The sequence below is a fragment of the Staurois parvus genome, unplaced genomic scaffold (genome assembly GCF_062004578.1).
Source record: "Staurois parvus isolate SC_StPar_1 unplaced genomic scaffold, SC_StPar_1.0 ptg000569l, whole genome shotgun sequence".
Taxonomy (NCBI): Eukaryota; Metazoa; Chordata; class Amphibia; order Anura; family Ranidae; genus Staurois; species Staurois parvus.
The window spans coordinates 280,309-305,154 of NW_028318365.1; the positions used below are offsets into that span (position 1 = coordinate 280,309).

At 45.3% G+C, this 24,846-nt stretch overlaps 2 protein-coding genes across 2 annotated transcripts in view; one reads left to right on the forward strand and one right to left on the reverse strand.

The window, feature by feature from the left end:
- Window positions 1–24,846, forward strand: part of LOC149450619 (uncharacterized) — a 225,844-nt gene that overhangs the window by 87,865 nt on the left and 113,133 nt on the right. The window lies entirely within an intron of this gene.
- Window positions 1–24,846, reverse strand: part of LOC149450622 (uncharacterized) — a 69,180-nt gene that overhangs the window by 9,367 nt on the left and 34,967 nt on the right. The window contains exon 7 of the mRNA XM_089691664.1: window positions 21,605–21,612. Within this exon, the coding sequence (XP_089547790.1) occupies window positions 21,605–21,612 (8 nt within the window). The remainder of the gene's footprint in view (window positions 1–21,604; window positions 21,613–24,846) is intronic.

The following is a 24,846-nucleotide window of genomic DNA, read 5'->3' on the forward strand; positions in this document are numbered from 1 at the left end:
TTCAGTCTATCGTGAATGCTGCTGCCAGACTCATCCACCTTACTAACCGTCCTGTATCAGCCACCCCTCTCTGCCAATCCCTCCACTGGCCTCCATTCAGTGTCCTCCACCCCTCTCTGCCAATCCCTCCACTGGCCTCCACTCAGTGTCCTCCACCCCTCTCTGCCAATCCCTCCACTGGTCTCCACTCAGTGTCCTCCACCCCTCTCTGCCAATCCCTCCACTGGCCTCCACCCCTCTCTGCCAATCCCTCCACTGGTCTCCATTCAGTGTCCTCCACCCCTCTCTGCCAATCCCTCCACTGGCCTCCACTCAGTGTCCTCCACCCCTCTCTGCCAATCTCTCCACTGCCTCCACTCAGTGTCCTCCACCCCTCTCTGCCAATCCCTCCACTGGTCTCCACTCAGTGTCCTCCACCCCTCTCTGCCAATCCCTCCACTGGCCTCCATCCCTCTCTGCCAATCCCTCCACTGGTCTCCACTCAGTGTCCTCCACCCCTCTCTGCCAATCCCTCCACTGGTCTCCATTCAGTGTCCTCCACCCCTCTCTGCCAATCCCTCCACTAGCCTCCATTCAGTGTCCTCCACCCCTCTCTGCCAATCCCTCCACTGGCCCCCACTCAGTGTCCTCCACCCCTCTCTGCCAATCCCTCCACTGGCCTCCATTCAGTGTTCTCCATCCCTCTCTACCAATCCCTCCACTGGCTTCCCATTGCCCAACGGATAAAATTCAAAACACGAACAATAATGTATAAAGCCATTTATAACTCCGCCCCAAATTACATCACTGATCTCGTCTCTAAATATCACCCAAACCGTACTCTTTGCGCCTCACAAGACCTCTAGCTCCCTTGTCTCCTCCTCCCATGCTCATCTCCAGAGCTTCTCCCATCCTCTGGAACTCTCTACCCCAATTTATCACCTACTCTGCTCACTTTTAGGTGATCTCTGAAAACCGATCTCTTCAGGGAAGCCTATCCTGCCCTCAGCTAATAATGAAATCTTCTACTCTTCCAACCAGTCCATCCCCCACAGTTACTACCTTTTGTACCACCAGCCCCTCCCTCCCAGATTGTAAGCTCCCAGGATCAGGGCCTTCCTATCCCTCTTGTATTGAACTGTATTGTTGCTGTATTGTCTCCCATTATATTGTAAAGCGCTGAGCAAACTGTTGGCGCCATAAATCCTGTATAATAATAATATTTTTTTCTCTCATCCCGCTGGCTGAACGATAAAACTGAACCATGTAGGCCAGCTTTGGGAGCAAATATATTATCATCAACTCCTCCCCCTGAAGGGGTTTATCTGGGTTCCCACACTATATATGTGTGTATCATCATCTGCTGGATATAGAAGATGTCACAGTGACTATGGAGGAAGAGGATAGACATGACTATGAAGGAAGAGGACGGACACGACGGGGGGGGTTACTGGGTGTAAATAGGAAATAACATCTTATTACCTCCTCTGCTGCTACTTCCACCGATGTCTCTGTTTCTTTGTGCCACATGGAACTTTGTCTTTATTCCAGGTCACTTCCTGTCTGTACCTGACATCACTTCCTGTCTGTACCTGACCACTTCCTGTCTGTACCTGACATCACTTCCTATCTGTCTTCCATAGAGACTTCCGGACTGGGTAGAAATGAGATCACCACCTTGTGGAGCTCAGAGGAACTGCAGCCCCGAGAAGCATCTGGTAGTGTAGATCTCATTTGTTGCCACAAGTTTTTGAAAATTTAAGAAAAAAACAAAATATGTTTTCTTTTCTTTTTTTATATTTCAAAACCTTGTGATAAAAAATTAGATCTGCAAAATACTCACCATGCCTCTTTTTAAATTCCTTAGGGTGTCTACTTTCCAAAAAGGGGTCATTTGGGGGGGTTGGTGCTATCCTGGCATTTCAGGGCCTCGAAACTGTGATAGGTAGTGAGGAAGTGAAATGAGGAAGTTACGCACCTTCAGGCTTTCAAAGTGGTCATTGGATTTCAGGCTCCTGTATGTGGCTAGGCTCCCAAAAAGTCTCACACATGTGGCAGAAGCAGAATGTATTTTGGGGTGTAATTCCACATATACCCATGGCTTGTGCGAGAAATAAATCATTTAAACTTTGTGTAAAAAATGTTTCTGTCATTTTACAGAAACTTGTGGCAATAAAATAAATCTTCCATGGACTCAATATGCCTCTCAGCAGATAGCTTAGGGTGTCTACTTTCCGAAAAGGGGTCATTTGGGTGTGTTTGTACTATTCTGGCATTTTAGCACCTCAAGAAATGTGATGAGCAGTCAGAAAGTAAAAGCTGTAAATTCCATTATCTCTCCCATAGTTTGTAGACTCTATAACTTTCACACAAAGCAATCAATATACACTTATTGGGATTTTTTTAACCAAAAACATGGAGCAGAATACATTTTGGCCTAAATTTATGAAGCAATTTTAGTTTTTTTAGATATTTTTTATGACAGAAACAAGAAAATATTGTTTTTTTCCAAAAAACATTTTTTCTCAAAATTTTTTTGTTTATAGCGGCAAAAATAAAAAGCGCAAAGGTGATCAAATATCACCAAAAGAAAGCTCTATTTGTGTGAAAAAAGGACATAAATTTCATTTATGTACCATGTTGCATAACCGCGCAATTGTCTGTTAAACTAGCGCAGCGCTGTATAGCAAAAAAATGGTGTAAATTGCAGTATCTCTCCCATAGTTTGTAGACGCTATAACTATCACACAAAGCAATCAATATACACTTACTGGGATTTTTTCACCAAAAACATGGAGCAGAATACATGTTGGCATTTTTTTTTTTGTTTACAAATGGTTTTATTTTGCAAAAGTAGACTGTAAAACAGTACATTTTCAAATGATACTTACAGCAAAAACAAGGCACTTTTGAAAAATACAATACAGAAAAGTATATTAACATAAGAAAGAGAAGAAATAGAAAAGAATAGATTGCAAGTACATGAAATATGTAGATGATAAAGTAAGTTGAATGATACATCTGTCAACAGTATATGCCAGTCAACCTTCACTTGGAATGTTGTTAATCATGCAATAAATGTCTACAATCCCTCCATGACTCCCATTTTTTATCAAATAGGTGCATCCCATCCAGTAAGGTATAATGAATACGTTCCATGAGCATCACAGCATCAACCCTGCGTAAAACAGAGGCCAAGGGTACGGCATTGGACCTCCAATGTAAGGCATTAGCCCATAAAGTGGCAATACAAATAGTATGTATCAGTCTCATAGTGGCATCAGAGACCCCCAGGATATGAGCCCCCAATAAACAGGTCTGTATAGACAATCGTACCGGGATACCCGCCAGTGAGGTAGCCACCTCAGATATCTTACGCCAAATCAAAGATATGGTCGGGCAATCCCAGAATATATGAACCAAAGTACCTGTGAGACTACAGCCCCAAAACATAAAGGGGACACCTGAGGGAACAATACATGTAGTCTTGATGGGGTGTAATACCATCTAGTTAAAACCTTGAGGGCTGTTTCATGGACAGAAAGAGATCTAGAACACTTACATATGTTATCCACCATGGAATCCCAATCCTCATCCGAAAAAGTGATACCACCGTCCTCCTCCCATCTTTGTCTATACAAAGGGGGTGTATGAGAAAAACAGATCAAAGATTGGTGATAAAGATCAGAAATAAGACCCCTACCTCTAGGAGAGTTACAGCTGACACATTCAAAAAATGAAATCGGAGAAGAGGGTATAAGGCCAAAATGTGAATTAAAAAATGTCTAATCTGTCGGTAACGATGGTACTCACTAGAGATGAGCGAATTATTCAAAAATTCGATTCGGCTGATTCGCCGAATTCGCGGAATAAATTCGATTCGAGGCGAATATATTCGCTGCGAATTTAACTTATAAAAAGGGTGTTTCTAGGCTTCAGAGAGCCTTTATATTAGTGCAGAACACTGTACCTTTAATTTAAATGCCCTTGGAGTCTGCTGGGGAAGAGAAATAATACTGACAGTCAGTATGACATGCAGATGAGTGCCGTCGATCTTAGAATCACCGCACACTTCACTCATTTGGGCAGTCACGGGGCCAAAACCAGAGTGTGGAGCCACAGTGTGGCGGTGGAGGCAGCAGCAATGGGAGGCCATACAGCACCCTATGACAAAATGGAACCCACCAGCAGTGTGAGGAGACCTGAAAGTGGCACATGGCAGAGTGTGGCGATGGAGACAGCAGCAATGGGAGGCCGTACAGGGACCCATGACACACTCTGGACCTGGCAGCAGCATGAGGAGGCGGTACAGGGGCCCATGACAGATCACGGGCCTGGCAGCAGCATGAGGAGTCGGTACGGGGGCCCATGACAGATTACGGGCCTGGCAGCAGCAGTGGGCGGGCGGTGGATGCAGCAGTATTCGGAAGCCAAACACAGGCCTAGGTTAAAAAGCGGAAGCCGTCAGCAGCGTGAGCAGACGACAGAGGCACATGGCGCAGGGTGGCGGTGGAGGCAGCAGTATTTGGAAGCCAAACACAGGCCTCGGTTAAAAAGCGGAAGCCGTCAGCAGCATGAGCAGACGACAGAGACACATGGTGCAGGGTGGCGGTGGAGGCAGCAGTATTCGGAAGCCAAACACAGGCCTAGGTTAAAAAGCGGAAGCCGTCAGCAGCGTGAGCAGACGACAGAGACACATGGCGCAGGGTGGCGGTGGATGCAGCAGTATTCGGAAGCCAAACACAGGCCTCGGTTAAAAAGCGGAAGCCGTCAGCAGCGTGAGCAGACGACAGAGGCACATGGCGCAGGGTGGCGGTGGAGGCAGCAGCAATGGAAGGCCATACAGCACCCTATCATAAAATGGAACCCACCAACAGTGTAAGGAGACCTGAAAGTGGCACATGGCGCAGGGTGGCGGTGGAGGCAGCAGTATTCGGAAGACATACACAGGACTAGGTTAAAAAGCGGAAGCCGTCAGCAGCGTGAGCAGACGACAGAGACACATGGCGCAGGGTGGCGGTGGAGGCAGCAGTATTCGGAAGCCAAACACAGGCCTCGGTTAAAAAGCGGAAGCCGTCAGCAGCGTGAGCAGACGACAGGCACATGGCGCAGGGTGGCGGTGGAGGCAGCAGCAATGGGAGGTCATACAGCACCCTATGACAAAATGGAACCCACCAGCAGTGTGAGGAGACCTGAAAGTGGCACATGGCAGAGTGTGGCGATGGAGACAGCAGCAATGGGAGGCCGTACAGGGACCCATGACACACTCTGGACCTGGCAGCAGCATGAGGAGGCGGTACAGGGGCCCATGACAGATTACGGGCCTGGCAGCAGCATGAGGAGTCGGTACGGGGGCCCATGGCAGATTACGGGCCTGGCAGCAGCATGAGGAGGCGGTACAGGGGCCCATGGCAGAGTGGCGGAGCGTAAGCAGCTAAAATTGAAGGCCATACACAGGCCTAGGTTTAAAAGTCCCTCACAGTTAATTCCAATAACGAACTCTACTCCTCCGTGCAATCTACTTACGAGACCCTGGGCAGGTCTGGGTCCAATTTGTGGTAGAGACTGGTTTTGTTCAGCCATGCTTGAGCGAGTAATAACAGGTCTGTGCTGCCCTTTGGTGTCTGGCTTAATGCGCACAACACTGAACGTCCCAGCGTTTGTCAACGATTTGCCGTTAAGTGATGCAAACCCGCTGAACCACGTTCATGAGGAGCCGGTACAGGGGGCCATGAATCAGTATGGACCTGGCAGCAGCGTGAGCAGACAACAGAGGCACATGGCGCAGGGTGGCGGTGTAGGCAGCATTATTCTGAAGCCATACACAGGCCTAGGTTAAAAAGCGGAAGCCGTCAGCAGCGTGAGCAGACGACAGAGACACATGGCGCAGGGTGGCGGTGGATGCAGCAGTATTCGGAAGCCAAACACAGGCCTCGGTTAAAAAGCGGAAGCCGTCAGCAGCGTGAGCAGACGACAGAGGCACATGGCGCAGGGTGGCGGTGGAGGCAGCAGCAATGGAAGGCCATACAGCACCCTATCACAAAATGGAACCCACCAACAGTGTAAGGAGACCTGAAAGTGGCACATGGCAGAGTCTGGCGATGAAGTCAGCAGCAATGGGAGGCCGTACAGGGACCCATGACACACTCTGGACCTGGCAGCAGCAAGAGGAGGTGGTACAGGGGCCCATGGCAGAGTGGCGAAGCGTAAGCAGCTTAAATTGAAGGCCATACAGAGGCCTATGTTAAAAATAATAACATGTTTGGGGCATGATTCATGGCGGATTTAGTCACTTGTGTCAGGAACTGGTGGTTCGAAATCCAGACTAATCCACGCCTGATTCATTTTCACAAACATGAGTCTCTCCACACTTTGGGTGGACAGTCGTGTCCTCCGCGGAGTTACAATACCTCCTGCCGCACTAAACACGCGCTCCGATGCCACGCTACTGGCCGGGCATGACAGCCTTTCAAGGGCAAATTCAGCTAGTTGGGGCCAAAGGTCAAGTTTCGTTGCCCAGTAGTCAAGGGGATTGTCTACCTCGGTTGGCAGGGTGCTGTCCAAGTAGGCCCGAGCCTGTTGTTTGAGGTCCTGCTCCAGGTCCACCTGATGCTGCTGCTGCTGCGGCTGGTTAGTAGTTTTCTCACTGCGCTGGTGAAGAAAGCTACTCATTATCGACTGCAGACTGAGGCAGCCGCTGCTGGTGGAGCTGCCACTGCTCCTACCACCCCACCCCTCCCCTGCTGCCATGGCAGCGGAAAGCGAGCGCACAGGGCCCACAGTGTCTGAGGATGGACGTTGGCGCACAAAGGCAGAGACCAACTGACTACATAGGTGGTTTTTATAGTACTTTATTTTGGCCTCCCTCTCAGCAGGTGTGAAAAAGGCCACCATTTTTGAACGGTAGCGAGGGTCCAACAAGGTGGACAGCCAAAAGTCATCCCTCTGTCTGATGGTTATTATTCGGCTGTCGCTACGCAAGCAACCGAGCATGCTATGGGCCATTTGTGCCAAGGAATGCTGTTGTGGGCTTTTGAATCATGTCTCAAGAATATGACTTTTATCAAGACATAATGTTATATAGCAAACAGCTCAGCAGAACCGTATGTTAAGAGTTAATTTTGTCTTGGTTGAACCTTCAAGAATTCTAGTTAAAGAACTGAAGAGAACAGGGAATTAAGACTTTTCCAAGACAATGGGACTGTTTAAACTGTCAACAAGGACTATTTGTATATGGAAGTGAGAAGAATGCACCTACAGAAAGTCAAACAAATAGGACTCTGACTTGTAAACATTTCAACAATAATGAGACGGGAACTCAACTGTTTGAAAGCTTAACCAAAACCTGTAGAGTGTGATGAACCAACAAACCTCTGAAACTATTACCATCTACTATTGTTCACCAAGGGTGAAAGCATTAACAATTGTTTACCATGAGTCCAATACAAGGGCTAGGCAAACAGAGAATTTTTTTTTCCCCTACACAGAGGAAATGTTGATGCTGAAACCAAGAGGTGAAATTCAGGACATTTAAGTCTAAAAGTTCACTGTATATCATTACAAAAATGTACTACAGAAACAGATTATAAATAAGATGTCATAGACTTTAAAACACCATTAAATACTCAGCAATGGGAACTATATATATCACTAACTTGAGTATTGAGATGATGGGAAGTAAGATGTATTATAAACTAGCATTAGTTACATGTCTTATCAGGAAACAAACAGGATGGTATTTCAAATAGGAATAACTGAATATACACCTATATTCCATGGTCCCTATTTAGAATAATATAGGTATGATCACTGCTATATCTGGAAAGAGCCGTATATTTTATTCCTGAAATTACCTGAAGATTCCACCCAAGATATGAGTCATCTCAAATACTCACATTGTTCTGTGATACATGACCGCCACCTGGTGGGCAGGTGAGAAATAGCTTATGTACACACATTTCTCAACTAGCCAATCAGGAAGCCTGGTGGGAAGGTATCTTAGAACAATGGACTAGTGGATATAAAAAGCCCATGTGCTTTAAAAGAAGGAGACCTCATGAAAAGAAAAAAAACCCTCATAAAGACCTCATGGAAAGACCTGACATCTGAAGAAGATCTCTGCTGAATAACTACTCTTCCATCTTTTCAAACTTCCTAAAACTTTAAACCTCAAAACTTATAACTTCCTACATTCTCCCCTATTGAATCTATCACTTGCCTATATATCAGTCTAAAGGCGTTCCACTGCCAGCTAAATCCCCGGGAGAGTTGCCTAGTCTGACGTCCGGGTGTGGTGAGATGTTTATTTGATTTGTATTCATTACTTTCTCTGTTGTGTAGAATCATAAAAATTACCGTAGTGTATTACAACAATATTGGATAGTTAGATATATGTAGTCAGATACTGTGTTACTGTTAAAAAAAAAAAATTGTTGATTGCCATATTATAAATTTTTCCATATTTCATAATTTATTGAATATTAATAACCAGAGTATCATATATCAAGGGCTTACTTCTTGCAAGCCTATGGCCACGGCATGTAAGAATATAACCTTTGAGATATTCGAAATTATTAATTATTAATAAATTTAATAAATATCATATCATTTAAATTTGTGATTGATGTAATTAGTTAGAGACATTATTAGTGTGTCTTACATTGGTAGGATATATTTTTGATTGTGTGTACCAATATTCATTTATCACCAGTCTTTTGTGTTTTGTGTTAATATATATATAATTTTTGTACATAAATAAATTTTTATATTTATCTATTATAAGGCAAATTTTGTGTGTATGGTACGAAATCATATTGGCTAAAAGAATTCAAGGTATAATAATAAGTGGTGATCAAATTATCAAAGTGTCCAAATTATTGGTTTACTAAATATTTGCCGTATTTTAACGGCTGGAGGCACTGTAATATTTCATCTAAGGGAAAGGGACACGCCCTTTATAGATAAAAATATCCTTACATAAACCACCACAACATAAATTTGGAGGCGCTGCTGAGAGCCATAGAAATCGTACCATAACACAAAACGCACTGGTGATTGTATATTTGTACACGTTATCAAACATATATTTTGTATCAAAATGGCATCCAGTAATCACGGATCCACCTCTTCCAAGCATAACGAGGAAAATATGGCGGCTCAAGGCATTGAGCAGGAAGTTATGAAGCCAGCTCGGAAAGCTGCCGGTGCTTGGCAGAAGTATGTTGAAAATGAAGTAATAAATTATCTCCGCAAGAGATTGAATTTGGGGGATAGTAATAATGAATTTGTGGATGAAGAGAAAGAGCAGGCCATGAGCACCTTTGAGGACCTGTTTAACCAAAAGGGCCAGGTTGTTGGGTTTTTAATGGCATTTGCTGGAACAGAAAGTGATAGAGGCCGTGACAGACTTCTCCTAGAAGCTTGGCCCATGTTATGGTTCATGACCGCTGGAGCTGCCCAGCGGACCATGACTCTAAGGGAAGAGTTGTCAGAGGCCCGCCTCTTGTTAGAAAGCAAAAATCAGGACATTGAGTCTTTGAAAGGGAAGCTTGGTCATGCCGGTATTCGTTTAGACGAATCCGAGAAACATTATGATAGATTGGTCGGAGACTTTCGAAGTGCTCAGGACCTGTATGAAAGAAACTTTCAGGAGTTAAAACAACTTCAAGAGAAGTATCAGGACTTAAAAGATGAGGTGGAATACTTCAGATCAGAGAGGTTATCTCCTGTCAAAATTAAAGTTCACCCAGGGGAAAAGCATGACCAGTCAGAACTTACCTTGATAAAATCTGAGCAGAAAACTCTGGAGGAGCAGATTATAAGGTTGACGGCCCAAATAAATTCTGGGGTCCGAAACCGGACCAACCCAGGCAAGCAGGAGGCTGATGAGCGGAGATACCCGCATCACAGCGAAGTATCTGATAGTGAGGCAGGGTCAGAATATAGGTCACCTCCTAAGCTATCAAGATACACTCCAGAGCGCTCTGAAGAAAAATATGAGGTTTCATATAGGCAGGAAGGGAAATCCCAGGGGTCATTCAGGAGATATGACACCCCAAAGGTCATTAAGTTCCTGAAGGACACTGTTCCTATGTTTTCTAAGAAAGGGTCCCTTGAAAATACCGAACACATGAAAACATATGAACAGACGTTAGAGATTCTGGGCATTAGAGATGACCACACCAAAATAGAATTGCTGCCATGGGTGTTTGAGGAGAAATACCGGCAATTCTTTGAGACCTTGAGGGCCTATTCCAATCAGTCCTGGAGAGAGGTTAAACATAAGTGCCACATGGAATTTGGGCCTTATAAAACTGTAACCTCTGCCAAGGCTGCGGCCTACAATTTAAAGTGTGGTCCTCACCAAAGCCCTGCAGAATTTCTGGCTGTCCTCAGAAATGCCTATTTCCTGGCTGAAAAGGATCCCAATCCTAACCAGCCAGAATTCAAGACACTATTCTATGAAGCATTACCTGCTTACATAAAATTGGGACTTGCAAAGGATTACAGAAAGGGATGCTCTCTTGATTGGTTGGTGAGAGAGAGTGACTATTTATTCTCGATCCAACAGTCCAGTGAGGGCGGGATAAAAAGAGAACCTAAAAATAGCCCCAAAATAGTAGCAGCCACTACCGTTTCCCCTCCAAATCCAAATGTGCAGGCAGAGAAGAAATCATATGCGGAAGTAGTCCGTGGGGGTAAAACCAATGGTTCCCCTAGATTTGCACCTCAAACCCAGCAAGTGAAGGAGGTCCATAACTTTGCACCCCAAAACCAGTGGGTGAGAAAGGATAGGCAAAAGCCAGGGAACTACGGTAGTGGAAGTGAGAAGAATAAAAAGTATGGTAAGGGCCAGTACAGTGATGAAAATCAAAGGAGGCAATGGTATCCTCAGAGGTTCTATTATCCTCGCCAAAACCAACATGGGAATTTTTATGGGAACCCCAATTTCAACAGGAACCATAATTACAATAAGAATCCCAATTTTAATAAAAACTCCGATTTCCAAAGATTTCCTCCACGCCAAGAACACCCTCAGGCTCAAAGGGGGGATACAGTACCCCAGGCTCCCTTTAATAACAGGGAGACCCCAAAACCTCAGAGAGAACAATGGCGTCGGGACCAGAGCAGTAGTTCTGACTCTGAGTCTCATTACCAGTCTCGTCCAAAATACAAGCGCAAGTATAAGAAGAGGGAGAATCAACAGAATGACTCCTCTGAGCGTATTGGACAAATAGAGGCACAGGTCAGCAAAATGGCTGAACAGATGGACAGGCTTGTCACTCAATTTCCATCCAATCCTTTTTTAGGAGCAGCTCCTGTGACCAACCAAGGGTCACAGAATTAACAGGCAACCAAGCCTTAAACCAACAGGGGAGGACACTGAGTCAAATGACAGGAGATGTGTGCCCCGTCCCTGACACGCCTACTAATGGAGAAGCTAGTTCTCAGGCAAAGGGGGACCAGTTGTTGGTTATTAATGATTCTCCTGTTTTTCAGTGTCCATCTATTGCCCCTAATATAGTCGCGGCATCGGAAGTCGTCGGGATTGACAAGCCAGACGGAGCACCAACTTCTAGTTGTGCTTCTGTCTTGAGACAGTCCAAGAATCCCACCAGGGAGGATAAGGGTAATGTGTCCACCACATGCGGTGAGATAAGAGCCAGTCATATGTTATTGAAGGGCCCACAGATCTTCAACCACACTAATTTCATGTGTGAGCTGACTGAATCTGATGGGAGATATTATGCCACGGTGCAGGTGCAGGATGCCAGTGATCTTTCGATTGTCGGCTTAATAGACACTGGATCCCAAGCAACCATCATGTCACAGGAGCATTTTGACAAAGTGGCGAATGTCATGCCCACCAAGCCAAGACTTAAAAGTTTTGACAGCTCATTGATTGGTGTAGGTGGAGACCCTTTACAAGTCATGGGTACCGCCTGGCTTAAACTGAAACTGGGTAATAAGGAACTGAGACACCCCATCATCATCGCTAGCATATCACAGCACCACATGATAATTGGGATGGACTTCCTAAAAAGGCTGAACACCATAGTTGATTGTGTGAACCAAGTCCTGTGGTCACAGGTAAATACCCCAATTAAATATGGGAAACTTAAAACTCCCCATTCCCGACAACACTGCCACCTGGTGGAAGAAAGGCCTGGATCATTAGAAATCCATTTCAGGAACAGCCAACTTCCTGATGTAACGGTTATCAAACCTGATGACTGTAACCCTATCAGAAGAGATGAGGAACACATCTTTAGAATTCCCCAAGATAAAATCAAAGATATTTCCCTCCAAGATGACATCCTTACGATATCTTTTCATCAGGAGGATAAACCAAGAAAAGGGGGAGATCACACCCAATTCTTGACAGGTATTGAAAGGGTTAACAGCGACTTGTTTATCCCCATCCGGATAAATGGTCTTAATAGGTCAAAATATGCCAAACTAGATTTGAGACAGGAACACAGCTTTGTAAGCCATGGGTTGATAAAACACCTGACCGAAATGGAAATGATCCGTTTCTCCACACCTCAGCGTCATTGGATTTCAGACTCCCTTGATGACTCTGATGATTACAATTCAATGGCTAGGTGTCTCTTAAACGTCACTGTAGGAAACAAAACAGCCACCCATGTGTTCCTAGTCTTGGATAATCCCCAAACTAAAATATATTTTGGCAACGATGTATTACATCGCTTTGCAATGCAAGTCGACCTAATTAATGACTGTTTATGGAGTCGACTAAAGGGGGACCCCGAAAAATACCAAAATCTGGACTTAGCTTTAAAATCCCAGCAACAGATGCCTTATGCTGTTGAAATCCAGGTAGCCCAAAAGATTACAATTCCTAAGGGCATAAATAATTTCATACTCCCCATCCAAGTTAAAAAGGGACATAGACTGAAGGGGTCAGATGCATTAGTATGCCTCTCCCATAAAATGCAGGGGGAGGGACTGAACATTACACACACGCCCCTAGTCAACACACATCAATCCCCGATGTACATTTACGTACATAATCTGTCCAATCAGGACATCGTCTTACCCAAAGAGACCCTTATTGGTCTAGCGGTAGAGACTGAATATTATACCTTTGGGGTTACTAACCAGGTGATTGGACTCATCCCCGATGAATATTTGTCGGAGGAACAATTAATTGAACAAACATTCCATTCATTACCAGAGGGTATTTTCACCATAGAGTCCATTTATCCATTCGATTCTAAAGATGGCACCTGTCGAATCGAAGAGACATCAATTGTCTTTGATCACCCAATCAAAGAACAAGAGTACCCCAAAGAACCTGGATGGCAGGAGAACACACACACACATCACATACCCAATGACCTCACCACGAAACTTGAAGAGGCATATGAGATAGGTCAGCCGGAAAGCTTTCCTGGATTCAAGGAGTTAGTGGAAGAGATGGTGGCCCTCGCCGACGCGTGTGCCAGTGATCTCGACCGACAATTGCTCCGAGAGCTTCTCCTTGAATTCCAAGAGATCTTTGCCAAGGATTCTTACGATTGTGGGACTACTGACCTACACATCGCTAGGATCCAAACAGATCCAGATGCCCCACCAGTATTCGTAAGACAGTATAGGTTACCATTAGCTTCCTATGAATCTCTAGCTGAGATTATCAGGAAGTTACATGAAAGGGGTATAATTAGGCCCATCCACAGCTCCTACAACCACCCGATCCTGGGTATTTTAAAACCCAATGGACAATGGCGTTTATGCGCTGATCTCCGTCAGCTGAACAAACGTGTGTACATGTCAGGATGGCCGGTCCCATACATAGACCAGTGTCTCGCCCAGCTCCAAGGATCCCAAGTTTTCACAGCTTTGGATTGTGCACAGGGGTATTGGACCATAAAGGTGAGTGAGGAAGACCAATACAAACTGGCCTTCAGTTTTGGGAATCGACAATATTGTTGGGTACGAATGCCTTTCGGATTCATAAATTCCGGACATGAATTTGCTGTGTTCATGCACAAGGCCATGCCAGACGCCTTCGAAAGGGGGACGTTGGCATATGTGGACGATATCCTGATCAAAAGTACAGATATGACCAAACATATTACAGAACTTCGGCATGTCCTGGGCCAATTAAAAGCAGCAGGAGTTAAACTGTCCTTACAAAAAGCCCAGTGGTGTCGCACGAAGGTAAACTTCCTAGGCCATGAAGTTACTGCTGAAGGTTTGAACCCACAAAAGAAGAAAGTTGAGGCGGTTCTGAACTGTAAAGTCCCTACTAACCTTAAAGAATTGAGATCATTCCTAGGTATGGTAAACTACTCGCGTAAGTTTATTGACAATTACGCCGAGATAAGCAAGCCACTGCTTCACCTACTGAAGAAGGATGTCGAATGGTCGTGGGGTAAGAAACAGGAGGACGCCATGAAGGAATTAAAGGAACGTCTCACACAAGCGCCGTGTCTCGGATATCCCGAAGGGGGTAAAAATTTCTATCTAGAGACAGGGTTTACGCAGGTAAGTATGAGTTCTGTTCTTTACCAGAAACGTGATGATGTCAGTAAGGTGATTGCCTATGCCAGTAAAACTTTGTCCCCGGTTGAAGTAAAGTTCAGTGACTGTGAAAAAGCTCTATTGTCCACCGTGTGGGCATTACAGAATTTTCGCAGTTACATTCAGGGAGAGAGAATCATTGTTGAAACGGCACACCAGCCTTTACAGTATTTAAAGAGTGAACGTATCAAGGGAGGAAATGTGTCTAATAGCCGCATCACTGCTTGGACTTTGTCTTTGCAAGGGTGGCCTCTTGAAATTCGGTACAAACAGAACAAGGAAAGTCCAGTAGCCCAGGGCCTAGCCGAGCTCCATGATTGTTCCGCAACTACGCCTGCTATGGAGGCCCCGGACACTGACTTTCTGGAAGAACAACTGTTCTCTCCCTACAAGGTTTACGATGAAGAATACTGTAAACAGCTGCCGTGTGTATATGTGGATGGTTGTGCTTTTCATCACAAGGATGGGGAACAGCTCCAACTAGTGGCAGGTATTGGAATCGTTTGGACCCAAGGTGTCACCCCAATTTCTGTGGGATACAAACTTGGACCAAAAAGCAGTCAGGTTGCTGAACTTACTGCAATTCTTAGAGCAGTTGAGATGGCTATAGAGTTCAACATTAAAGAGTGTGCCATCATAACCGATTCCAATTATGTCAGGAATAGTTTTGTGGAGTATTTTCCTAGGTGGAAGCGAAACAACATGAACAAGAGTAATCACAAACCCGTGAAACATGGTAAGCTCTTTTGTCACATCGATGAACTGGTAAGGTCCAATGATCTCACCCTGCACTTCAAGAAGACCAAAGGCCACTCCAAGGTTCTAGGTGCCGAGAAGGAAGGGAACGATCTGGCCGATTCTCTAGCCAAGGAAGGGGCAATCACCGGTGAACTGTTAGACATTGACCAATTTTTAGGTACCGTACAGGTTGAAGCTGTCACCAGGCAACAGGCCAGAACAGCTGGTGATCCGAATGCATTACAGTGGAGTCACGATTCTCCTAGTGAGGATTTAATTACTGCCCAAAAAGAAGACCCAATAATTGGCTTGTTTTATAGTCATATAGAAGATCCCAACCAAAATCCCATAAATAAGGAAGTATGTAGTGGGAAGGAGGATTTACGTATCTTAATGAAATCCAAATCCCAATTCTCTTTATACCAGGGATTGTTGATACGAACCTCAAAGGGTGGCGTACAACAATGGGTCGTCCCACTTAAATTTAGAGGTTTGATGCTACAGCATGCCCATGATGCTCCCACTACCGGTCATCGTGGAGAGAAGATCACGTATGAGATCCTGCGGGATTATGCCTACTGGCCTCATATGTTACGTGATGTGAAGGAGTACTGCCAAGGTTGCCTAATATGTCCCCAATTTCAACCTACCAAGCCAACTCACAGAGCACCTCTCCAGAAGAGGGGGATATGTATGCCTTGGTCAGACCTTCAGATGGATTTTATTGGGCCAGTAACAAAATCTTCACGAGGAAATCGGTATATGTTAACAGTTACATGTTTATTCACCAAGTATGTCGAATGTATACCAGCACCAAATAACAGCTCCGAGACATGTGCTGCATTGCTAATAAATCATGTATTTTCTCGTTTTGGTTTACCTCAGAGGATAGAGTCTGATAGAGGATCGCACTTCACTAGCGAAGTGATGGCCAAATTGTGGAAAATTTTGGGGGTTAAAAGGAAATTGCATATCGCCTATCGGCCAGCCTCTAGTGGTGGTGTAGAACGATACAATCAGACCATCGTTAATGTCCTTAAGAAATTTGTTAAGGAAACAGGCAAAAATTGGGATGTCAAACTCCCGCTGGTCCTGATGGCGTTGAGGGCTACTCCGAATACAGTTACAAAAATGTCATCTTTTGAACTGATGACAGGTAGACGGATGGTACTGCCCCAGCACTTATTGTATCGCACTACAGATCAAAATTTGATCAATGCTACCACCACACACCAGTACATAGAGGATTTACGTAAACATCTGCAATATGCTTTTGCCTTTGCCCAGCGAAATTTGGAAAGAGCTGCAACTAGTGCTAAGACATACTATGATCTCAAAACCTCCAAGAAGGAATATGAGATTGGTGACAAAGTCTATCTATACAACTTTGCAAGAGACCAGATCAAGGAACGGAAATTCCTTCCATCTTGGAAAGGTCCGTTCTCTATCATTGATAAAATCTCTCCGGTCGCATATAAATTGCAGGTGACACGGTATGGTGAAATCAGTGATAGATGGGTGCACATCAATCAATTACGTGCTTGCCATCCGAAGTCTCAATTGCAGTTGTTGGAAGACTAAACCCACCAATTCCTATCTGGAGATATTGAGATCATTCTTAAACTTCCTTTAAACATATAATTCATCTTTTGCCTTACAGGATCCAGTAACATAATTTTATGTATATCCATTACTCAAACTGTTCATTTTTAATAATTTAGAAAGGAAGGCCCAGACTATGACCAGACCGGCGATCGGAGGTGTCAATGACCGGACCCTAGAAGGAAGCTATAATGTCCTGTGGGAAAGACCAGATGCCAGAGATCGATCCGGAGACGATAACCTGATGTCCCAGGCCACCAAGGGCCAGTCCAGAGGAAAAGACCCGCCTAGGAGACCGTCTAAGAGACCTGTCGTGCGGAGGACCCATGGACCCCAAGGTGGATGTGTCAGGCCAGGCCGGCCTCATCACAAGACCAGAATCGTCATCGGAAGTGTCCATCTAAAGACGCCGAGTCAAGTTGAGGAACAACCAGCATTACCGCTGCCATTTTATTATCGGAAATTTTTTTTTTATTATTTCATTCCCTTCACCGGAGAAGACGAACAATCACTCTAGCCAAAAGCCTCACTCATGTTTTTCGATACAGACACCCCTCTACGCGTGCCTATACCCCAAAAACAAAGGGGGATTTTGTTGTGGGCTTTTGAATCATGTCTCAAGAATATGACTTTTATCAAGACATAATGTTATATAGCAAACAGCTCAGCAGAACCGTATGTTAAGAGTTAATTTTGTCTTGGTTGAACCTTCAAGAATTCTAGTTAAAGAACTGAAGAGAACAGGGAATTAAGACTTTTCCAAGACAATGGGACTGTTTAAACTGTCAACAAGGACTATTTGTATATGGAAGTGAGAAGAATGCACCTACAGAAAGTCAAACAAATAGGACTCTGACTTGTAAACATTTCAACAATAATGAGACGGGAACTCAACTGTTTGAAAGCTTAACCAAAACCTGTAGAGTGTGATGAACCAACAAACCTCTGAAACTATTACCATCTACTATTGTTCACCAAGGGTGAAAGCATTAACAATTGTTTACCATGAGTCCAATACAAGGGCTAGGCAAACAGAGAATTTTTTTTTCCCCTACACAGAGGAAATGTTGATGCTGAAACCAAGAGGTGAAATTCAGGACATTTAAGTCTAAAAGTTCACTGTATATCATTACAAAAATGTACTACAGAAACAGATTATAAATAAGATGTCATAGACTTTAAAACACCATTAAATACTCAGCAATGGGAACTATATATATCACTAACTTGAGTATTGAGATGATGGGAAGTAAGATGTATTATAAACTAGCATTAGTTACATGTCTTATCAGGAAACAAACAGGATGGTATTTCAAATAGGAATAACTGAATATACACCTATATTCCATGGTCCCTATTTAGAATAACATAGGTATGATCACTGCTATATCTGGAAAGAGCCGTATATTTTATTCCTGAAATTACCTGAAGATTCCACCCAAGATATGAGTCATCTCAAATACTCACATTGTTCTGTGATACATGACCGCCACCTGGCGGGCAGGTGAGAAATAGCTTATGTACACACATTTCTCAACTAGCCAATCAGGAAGCCTGGTGGGAAGGTATCTTAGAACAATGGACTAGTGGATATAAAAAGCCCATGTGCTTTAAAAGAAGGAGACCTCATGAAAAGAAAAAAAACCCTCATAAAGACCTCATGGAAAGACCTGACATCTGAAGAAGATCTCTGCTGAATAACTACTCTTCCATCTTTTCAAACTTCCTAAAACTTTAAACCTCAAAACTTATAACTTCCTACATTCTCCCCTATTGAATCTATCACTTGCCTATATATCAGTCTAAAGGCGTTCCACTGCCAGCTAAATCCCCGGGAGAGTTGCCTAGTCTGACGTCCGGGTGTGGTGAGATGTTTATTTGATTTGTATTCATTACTTTCTCTGTTGTGTAGAATCATAAAAATTACCGTAGTGTATTACAACAATATTGGATAGTTAGATATATGTAGTCAGATACTGTGTTACTGTTAAAAAAAAAAAATTGTTGATTGCCATATTATAAATTTTTCCATATTTCATAATTTATTGAATATTAATAACCAGAGTATCATATATCAAGGGCTTACTTCTTGCAAGCCTATGGCCACGGCATGTAAGAATATAACCTTTGAGATATTCGAAATTATTAATTATTAATAAATTTAATAAATATCATATCATTTAAATTTGTGATTGATGTAATTAGTTAGAGACATTATTAGTGTGTCTTACATTGGTAGGATATATTTTTGATTGTGTGTACCAATATTCATTTATCACCAGTCTTTTGTGTTTTGTGTTAATATATATATAATTTTTGTACATAAATAAATTTTTATATTTATCTATTATAAGGCAAATTTTGTGTGTATGGTACGAAATCATATTGGCTAAAAGAATTCAAGGTATAATAATAAGTGGTGATCAAATTATCAAAGTGTCCAAATTATTGGTTTACTAAATATTTGCCGTATTTTAACGGCTGGAGGCACTGTAATATTTCATCTAAGGGAAAGGGACACGCCCTTTATAGATAAAAATATCCTTACATAAACCACCACAACAATGCGAGGGACTCCCTGCCTCCATCTCCACAGCATACTGCCACGGTGCGTCTGGGTCCTCTGTCTCCTCCTCCTCCTCCTCCACCAGATGCTCCTGCTCCTCCACTCCTGTCCGCTGAGTGGAAAAACCACCCATTTCACTCAATAATTCCTGAGCACCAATGTCCTCCTCTACCTCCTCCTCTTCTTCCTGTCCTGCCCCCACAGGGGTCATGTGGCGTTGAGATCTGTGCGCCACGTCTACCGCACCCTGACCAGCCATTGTTAACAGCATTTGTTCCAGGACGTGCAACAGAGGAATGACGTTGTTCATCCCATAGTCCTGCCGACTCACGAATAGCGTGGCCTCCTCAAAGGGCCTGAGCAAGCAGCAGGTGTCACGCATGAGCTGCCAATGGCTGACATCTAAGTTACACAGGGGAGTACCTTTATCCGCTTGTAACATCAGGAAATCGGTGATGGCCTTTCGCTGCTCGTAAAGGCGGTCTAACATGTGTAGGGTTGAATTCCACCTTGTTGCAACGTCGCAGATCAGGCGATGCTGTGGAATTCCGTTCTGCCGCTGCAGCTCAAGGAGGGTGTGCTTTGCGGTGTAGGAATGGCTGAAATGCATGCAAAGTTTACGTGACATTTTAAGGATGTCTTGCAGTGGGATGGTGGATTTTAGGAACTGCTTGACAACCAGATTGAACACGTGAGCCATGCATGGCGCATGGCACAACCTTCCTTGACGCAGAGCAGACACCATGTTCTTTCTGTTGTCGGTCAACATGGTTCCGATTTTCAGTTTGCGCGGAGACAGCCATCTGTCGATTTCTCTGTTCATTACACTCAGAAGTTCCTCCCCTGTGTGACTACGTTTGCCAAGGCATACCAGGTGCAGCACAGCGTGACACCGTTGCGCCCTGCACATGTGATATGCCGGTCGGGTAATGGGACTTGGCACGGGGGTGGCGGCTGAGGACACGGCGGAAGAAGAGGTGGTAGAGGCGGACATCTTTGCTGGACCAAGGACGTGCAAACGTGGAGGCAAAAGCGGCGTGACCTGTCCAAGTTGCTGGTGCGGCTGTGCCGGCACCACGTTCACCCAGTGAGCCGTAAATGACATGTACCATCCCTGACCGTAGTTACAGCTCCACACATCGGCGCTGCCGTGCACTTTGGCAGAGACCGACATGCTCAAAGACTGGCCCACCATCTCTTCTACATGTGAATGCAGGGCTGGCACTGCCTTTTTGGCGAAGAAATGCCGGCTTGGCACTCTCCACCGCGGCTCGGCACAAGCCATCATTTCTCGGAAAGGTGCTGAGTCCACCACTTGGAAAGGGAGGGACTGCAGCACCAGCAACTTGGACAGGAGGACGTTCAGCTTCTGCACCGTCGGGTGCGTGCTCGCAAACTGTTGTCTCTTGGAAACGGATTCCAAGAAAGACTGCTGACGGAATCCGTAAAGAGGAGTAGCAGGAGAAGGAGCATCTGAACGAGCGGAAGATGCCAACGAGCGACAACTCCCCTCAGCAGAGGTGTTGGAGCCTTGACTGGCTGATAGAGGGCGATTGACGTCCGGTGACGGAGCAAGTAACAGAGCGGGTGATGGAGCGGGGGCTGGGGCAGGCAGAACCGCCGTATCTTTATTACGGTTTTCCCAGGCCACCGAATGGCGATGCTGCATATGCTGACGCAATGCTGTAGTCCCAACATGGGCCCCCTGGCCACGCTTGACTTTCTGGCCACATAGTCGACATACGGCTACGTTTACTTCCTCGGGCGGCTTGACGAAAAATTGTCACACCGCCGAGAAGGAAACTTTGCCCCCGCTACTCCTCACTGGCTGACTGCTACTTCCTCCGTGCACACCGGCACCACTACTGGCCGTGGTGGTAGGCTGCAGTGGAGCTGGTGCTGTACTCCGTGGCCGTTTGCCTCCACTGACACTGCTGCGACCCTGCTGCCTCCTGGGCAACCCACCGACTGTTTTGCTCGCTGCCAAGCTGGCACCCTCTTCTCCTGATGATGCGGAAGCAATAGCCTGATGACGACGAGGCTGCCAAGTGCGATCAGCCTCATCATCATCAATTAGGGTCTCCGCCTCACTACTAGCCCCCTCGGCTGCGTGTGGGTCAGGAGACAGACCTGTCTCTAGACCGGCTACCGAGCCACTCTCCTCGCCAGTACTTCTTCGCCTGGCTGCTGAAGAGGCGGATGTCTCCCCCCGTTCCTGACCGCCCTCTGTTAGCTCTTCCTCACTGTACAGTGGGGCTGAGCCCACAGCATGCGATACTTCGCTTGGTGAGGGAACACCAAAGGACAGGGGCAGGTAGAGGACACGTGATTTCAGTGGGCTTGCTCCCGGGCCATGCCAACTAACGGTTGTGTCTGACGTACCCACTGACCGTTGGCTGTAGGTGTCAGAGGTGACCTGGGAAGAGGAAGACGACCGAGTCAACCAATCGATTACGGCAGGGTTGTCGGTGGAGACACGACCGCTGGATGACACCGGGAGCACTGGCCTCTGGCTGCGACTAGTGCTGCCTCGACCCCTTCCTCTGCTGCCACGTCTGCTCGCTCCTGAAACATTGCCTCCTCTGCCACTCCTCTGCGTGTTGTCTGACATACTCTTTAATTCAATAGTGTTTGTGAAGCAGAAAGTAACGATTCTGTGTCCCTGAGTAACAATTCTGTGTCCCCGAGTAACGATTCTGTGTCCCCGAGTAACGATTCTGTGTCCCCGAGTAACAATTCTGTGTCCCTGAGTAACAATTCTGTGTCCCTGAGTAACGATTCTGTGTCCCTCAGTAACGATTCTGTGTCCCTCAGTAACAATTCTGTGTCCCTGAGTAACAATTCTGTGTCCCCGAGTAACGATTCTGTGTCCCCGAGTAACGATTCTGTGTCCCCGAGTAACGATTCTGTGTCCCCGAGTAACGATTCTGTGTCCCCGAGTAACAATTATGTGTCCCTGAGTAACGATTCTGTGTCCCTGAGTAACGATTCTGTGTCCCTGAGTAACAATTCTGTGTCCCTGAGTAACGATTCTGTGTCCCTGAGTAACAATTCTGTGTTCCTGAGTAACAATTCTGTGTCTGTCCCTGAGTAACGATTCTGTGTCCCTGAGTAACAATTCTGTGTCCCTGAGTAACAATTCTGTGTCCCTGAGTAGCGATTCTGTGTCCCTGAGTAACGATTCTGTGTCCCTGAGTAACGATTCTGTGTCCCTCAGTAACGATTCTGTGTCCCTCAGTAACGATTCTGTGTCCCTCAGTAACGATTCTGTGTCCCTCATTAACGATTCTGTGTCCCTGAGTAACAATTCTGTGTCCCTGAGTAACAATTCTGTGTCCCTGAGTAACAATTCTGTGTCCCTCAGTAACGATTCTGTGTCCCTGAGTAACGATTCTTTGTCCCTGAGTAACGATTCTGTGTCCCTGAGTAACGATTCTGTGTCCCTGATTAACGATTCTGTGTCCCTGAGTAACGATTCTGTGTCCCTGAGTAACGATTCTGTGTCCCTGAGTAACGATTCTGTGTCCCTCAGTAACGATTCTGTGTCCCTCAGTAACGATTCTGTGTCCCTGAGTAACGATTCTGTGTCCCTGAGTAACGATTCTGTGTCCCTGAGTAGCGATTCTGTGTCCCTGAGTAACAATTCTGTGTCCCTGAGTAACAATTCTGTGTCCCTGAGTAACAATTCTGTGTCCCTGAGTAACAATTCTGTGTCTGTCCCTGAGTAACGATTCTGTGTCCCTGAGTAACAATTCTGTGTCCCTGAGTAACAATTCTGTGTCCCTGAGTAACAATTCTGTGTCCCTGAGTAACGATTCTGTGTCCCTGAGTAACGATTCTGTGTCCCTGAGTAACGATTCTGTGTCCCTCAGTAACGATTCTGTGTCCCTCAGTAACGATTCTGTGTCCCTCAGTAACGATTCTGTGTCCCTCAGTAACGATTCTGTGTCCCTCATTAACAATTCTGTGTCCCTGAGTAACAATTCTGTGTCCCTGAGTAACAATTCTGTGTCCCTCAGTAACGATTCTGTGTCCCTGAGTAACGATTCTGTGTCCCTGAGTAACGATTCTGTGTCCCTGAGTAACGATTCTGTGTCCCTGATTAACGATTCTGTGTCCCTCAGTAACGATTCTGTGTCCCTGAGTAACGATTCTGTGTCCCTGAGTAACAATTCTGTGTCCCTGAGTAACGATTCTGTGTCCCTGAGTAACGATTCTGTGTCCCTGAGTAACGATTCTGTGTCCCTCAGTAACGATTCTGTGTCCCTGAGTAACAATTCTGTGTCCCTGAGTAACGATTCTGTGTCCCTGAGTAACGATTCTGTGTCCCTGAGTAACGATTCTGTGTCCCTGAGTAACAATTCTGTGTCTGTCCCTGAGTAACGATTCTGTGTCTCTGAGTAACGATTCTGTGTCCCTGAGTAACGATTCTGTGTCCCTGAGTAACAATTCTGTGTCCCTCAGTAACGATTCTGTGTCCCTCAGTAACAATTCTGTGTCCCTGAGTAACAATTCTGTGTCCCTGAGTAACGATTCTGTGTCCCTGAATAACGATTCTGTGTCCCTGAGTAACGATTCTGTGTCCCTGAGTAACGATTCTGTGTCCCTGAGTAACGATTCTGTGTCCCTGAGTAACAATTCTGTGTCCCTGAGTAACGATTCTGTGTCCCTGAGTAACAATTCTGTGTCCCTGAGTAACAATTCTGTGTCTGTCCCTGAGTAACGATTCTGTGTCCCTTAGTAACAATTCTGTGTCCCTGAGTAACGATTCTGTGGCCCTAAAGTCTCTGTGGCCCTAACTCTGTCCCTAATACAGACAGGTCTGTCTCTCTTGAATGACCGGAGGCTAATGGAGAATTCTAAGATGGCCGCGATTTATAGCTCCACCATTTCACAGTGCTGGCTGGCTGTCTGCTGATTGGCTAATGCGATCACATGTCATGAATGAATGCATTATGGGTCTGCGCGCCTTCCCAGAGATCCCCGCTCCGTCGCCACACATGTCGCCGCCATTTTTGGGAAAATTCGATTCGTGCATCCGAAGTTTGCTAATTTTCGGATTCGGCGCGAATCGAATTTTTCCTAATCTTCGAAACGAATTCCACTTCGCCATGTTCGATTCGCTCATCTCTAGTACTCACGAAGAGGAACATCAAAAACACGCAGCATATCAAAAGTAATAGAAGATCCTCCTCTTTGAAAATCAGATAATCTAATAAAAGAGCAATCATACCACCAACGAAACGCTTGAGGGGAAGAAAAAGCTGCAACAAAAGCAGGATCACCAAAAAACGAAACACCTGGGGGAATAGAAGAGACCAGATTCAATTTAAATTTGTATTTGGACCAAAGTGTCAGTGAGTGGGTCACTATGGAGTTATGAAAAGTAAATGATCGAGGGGAGATTTTAGACC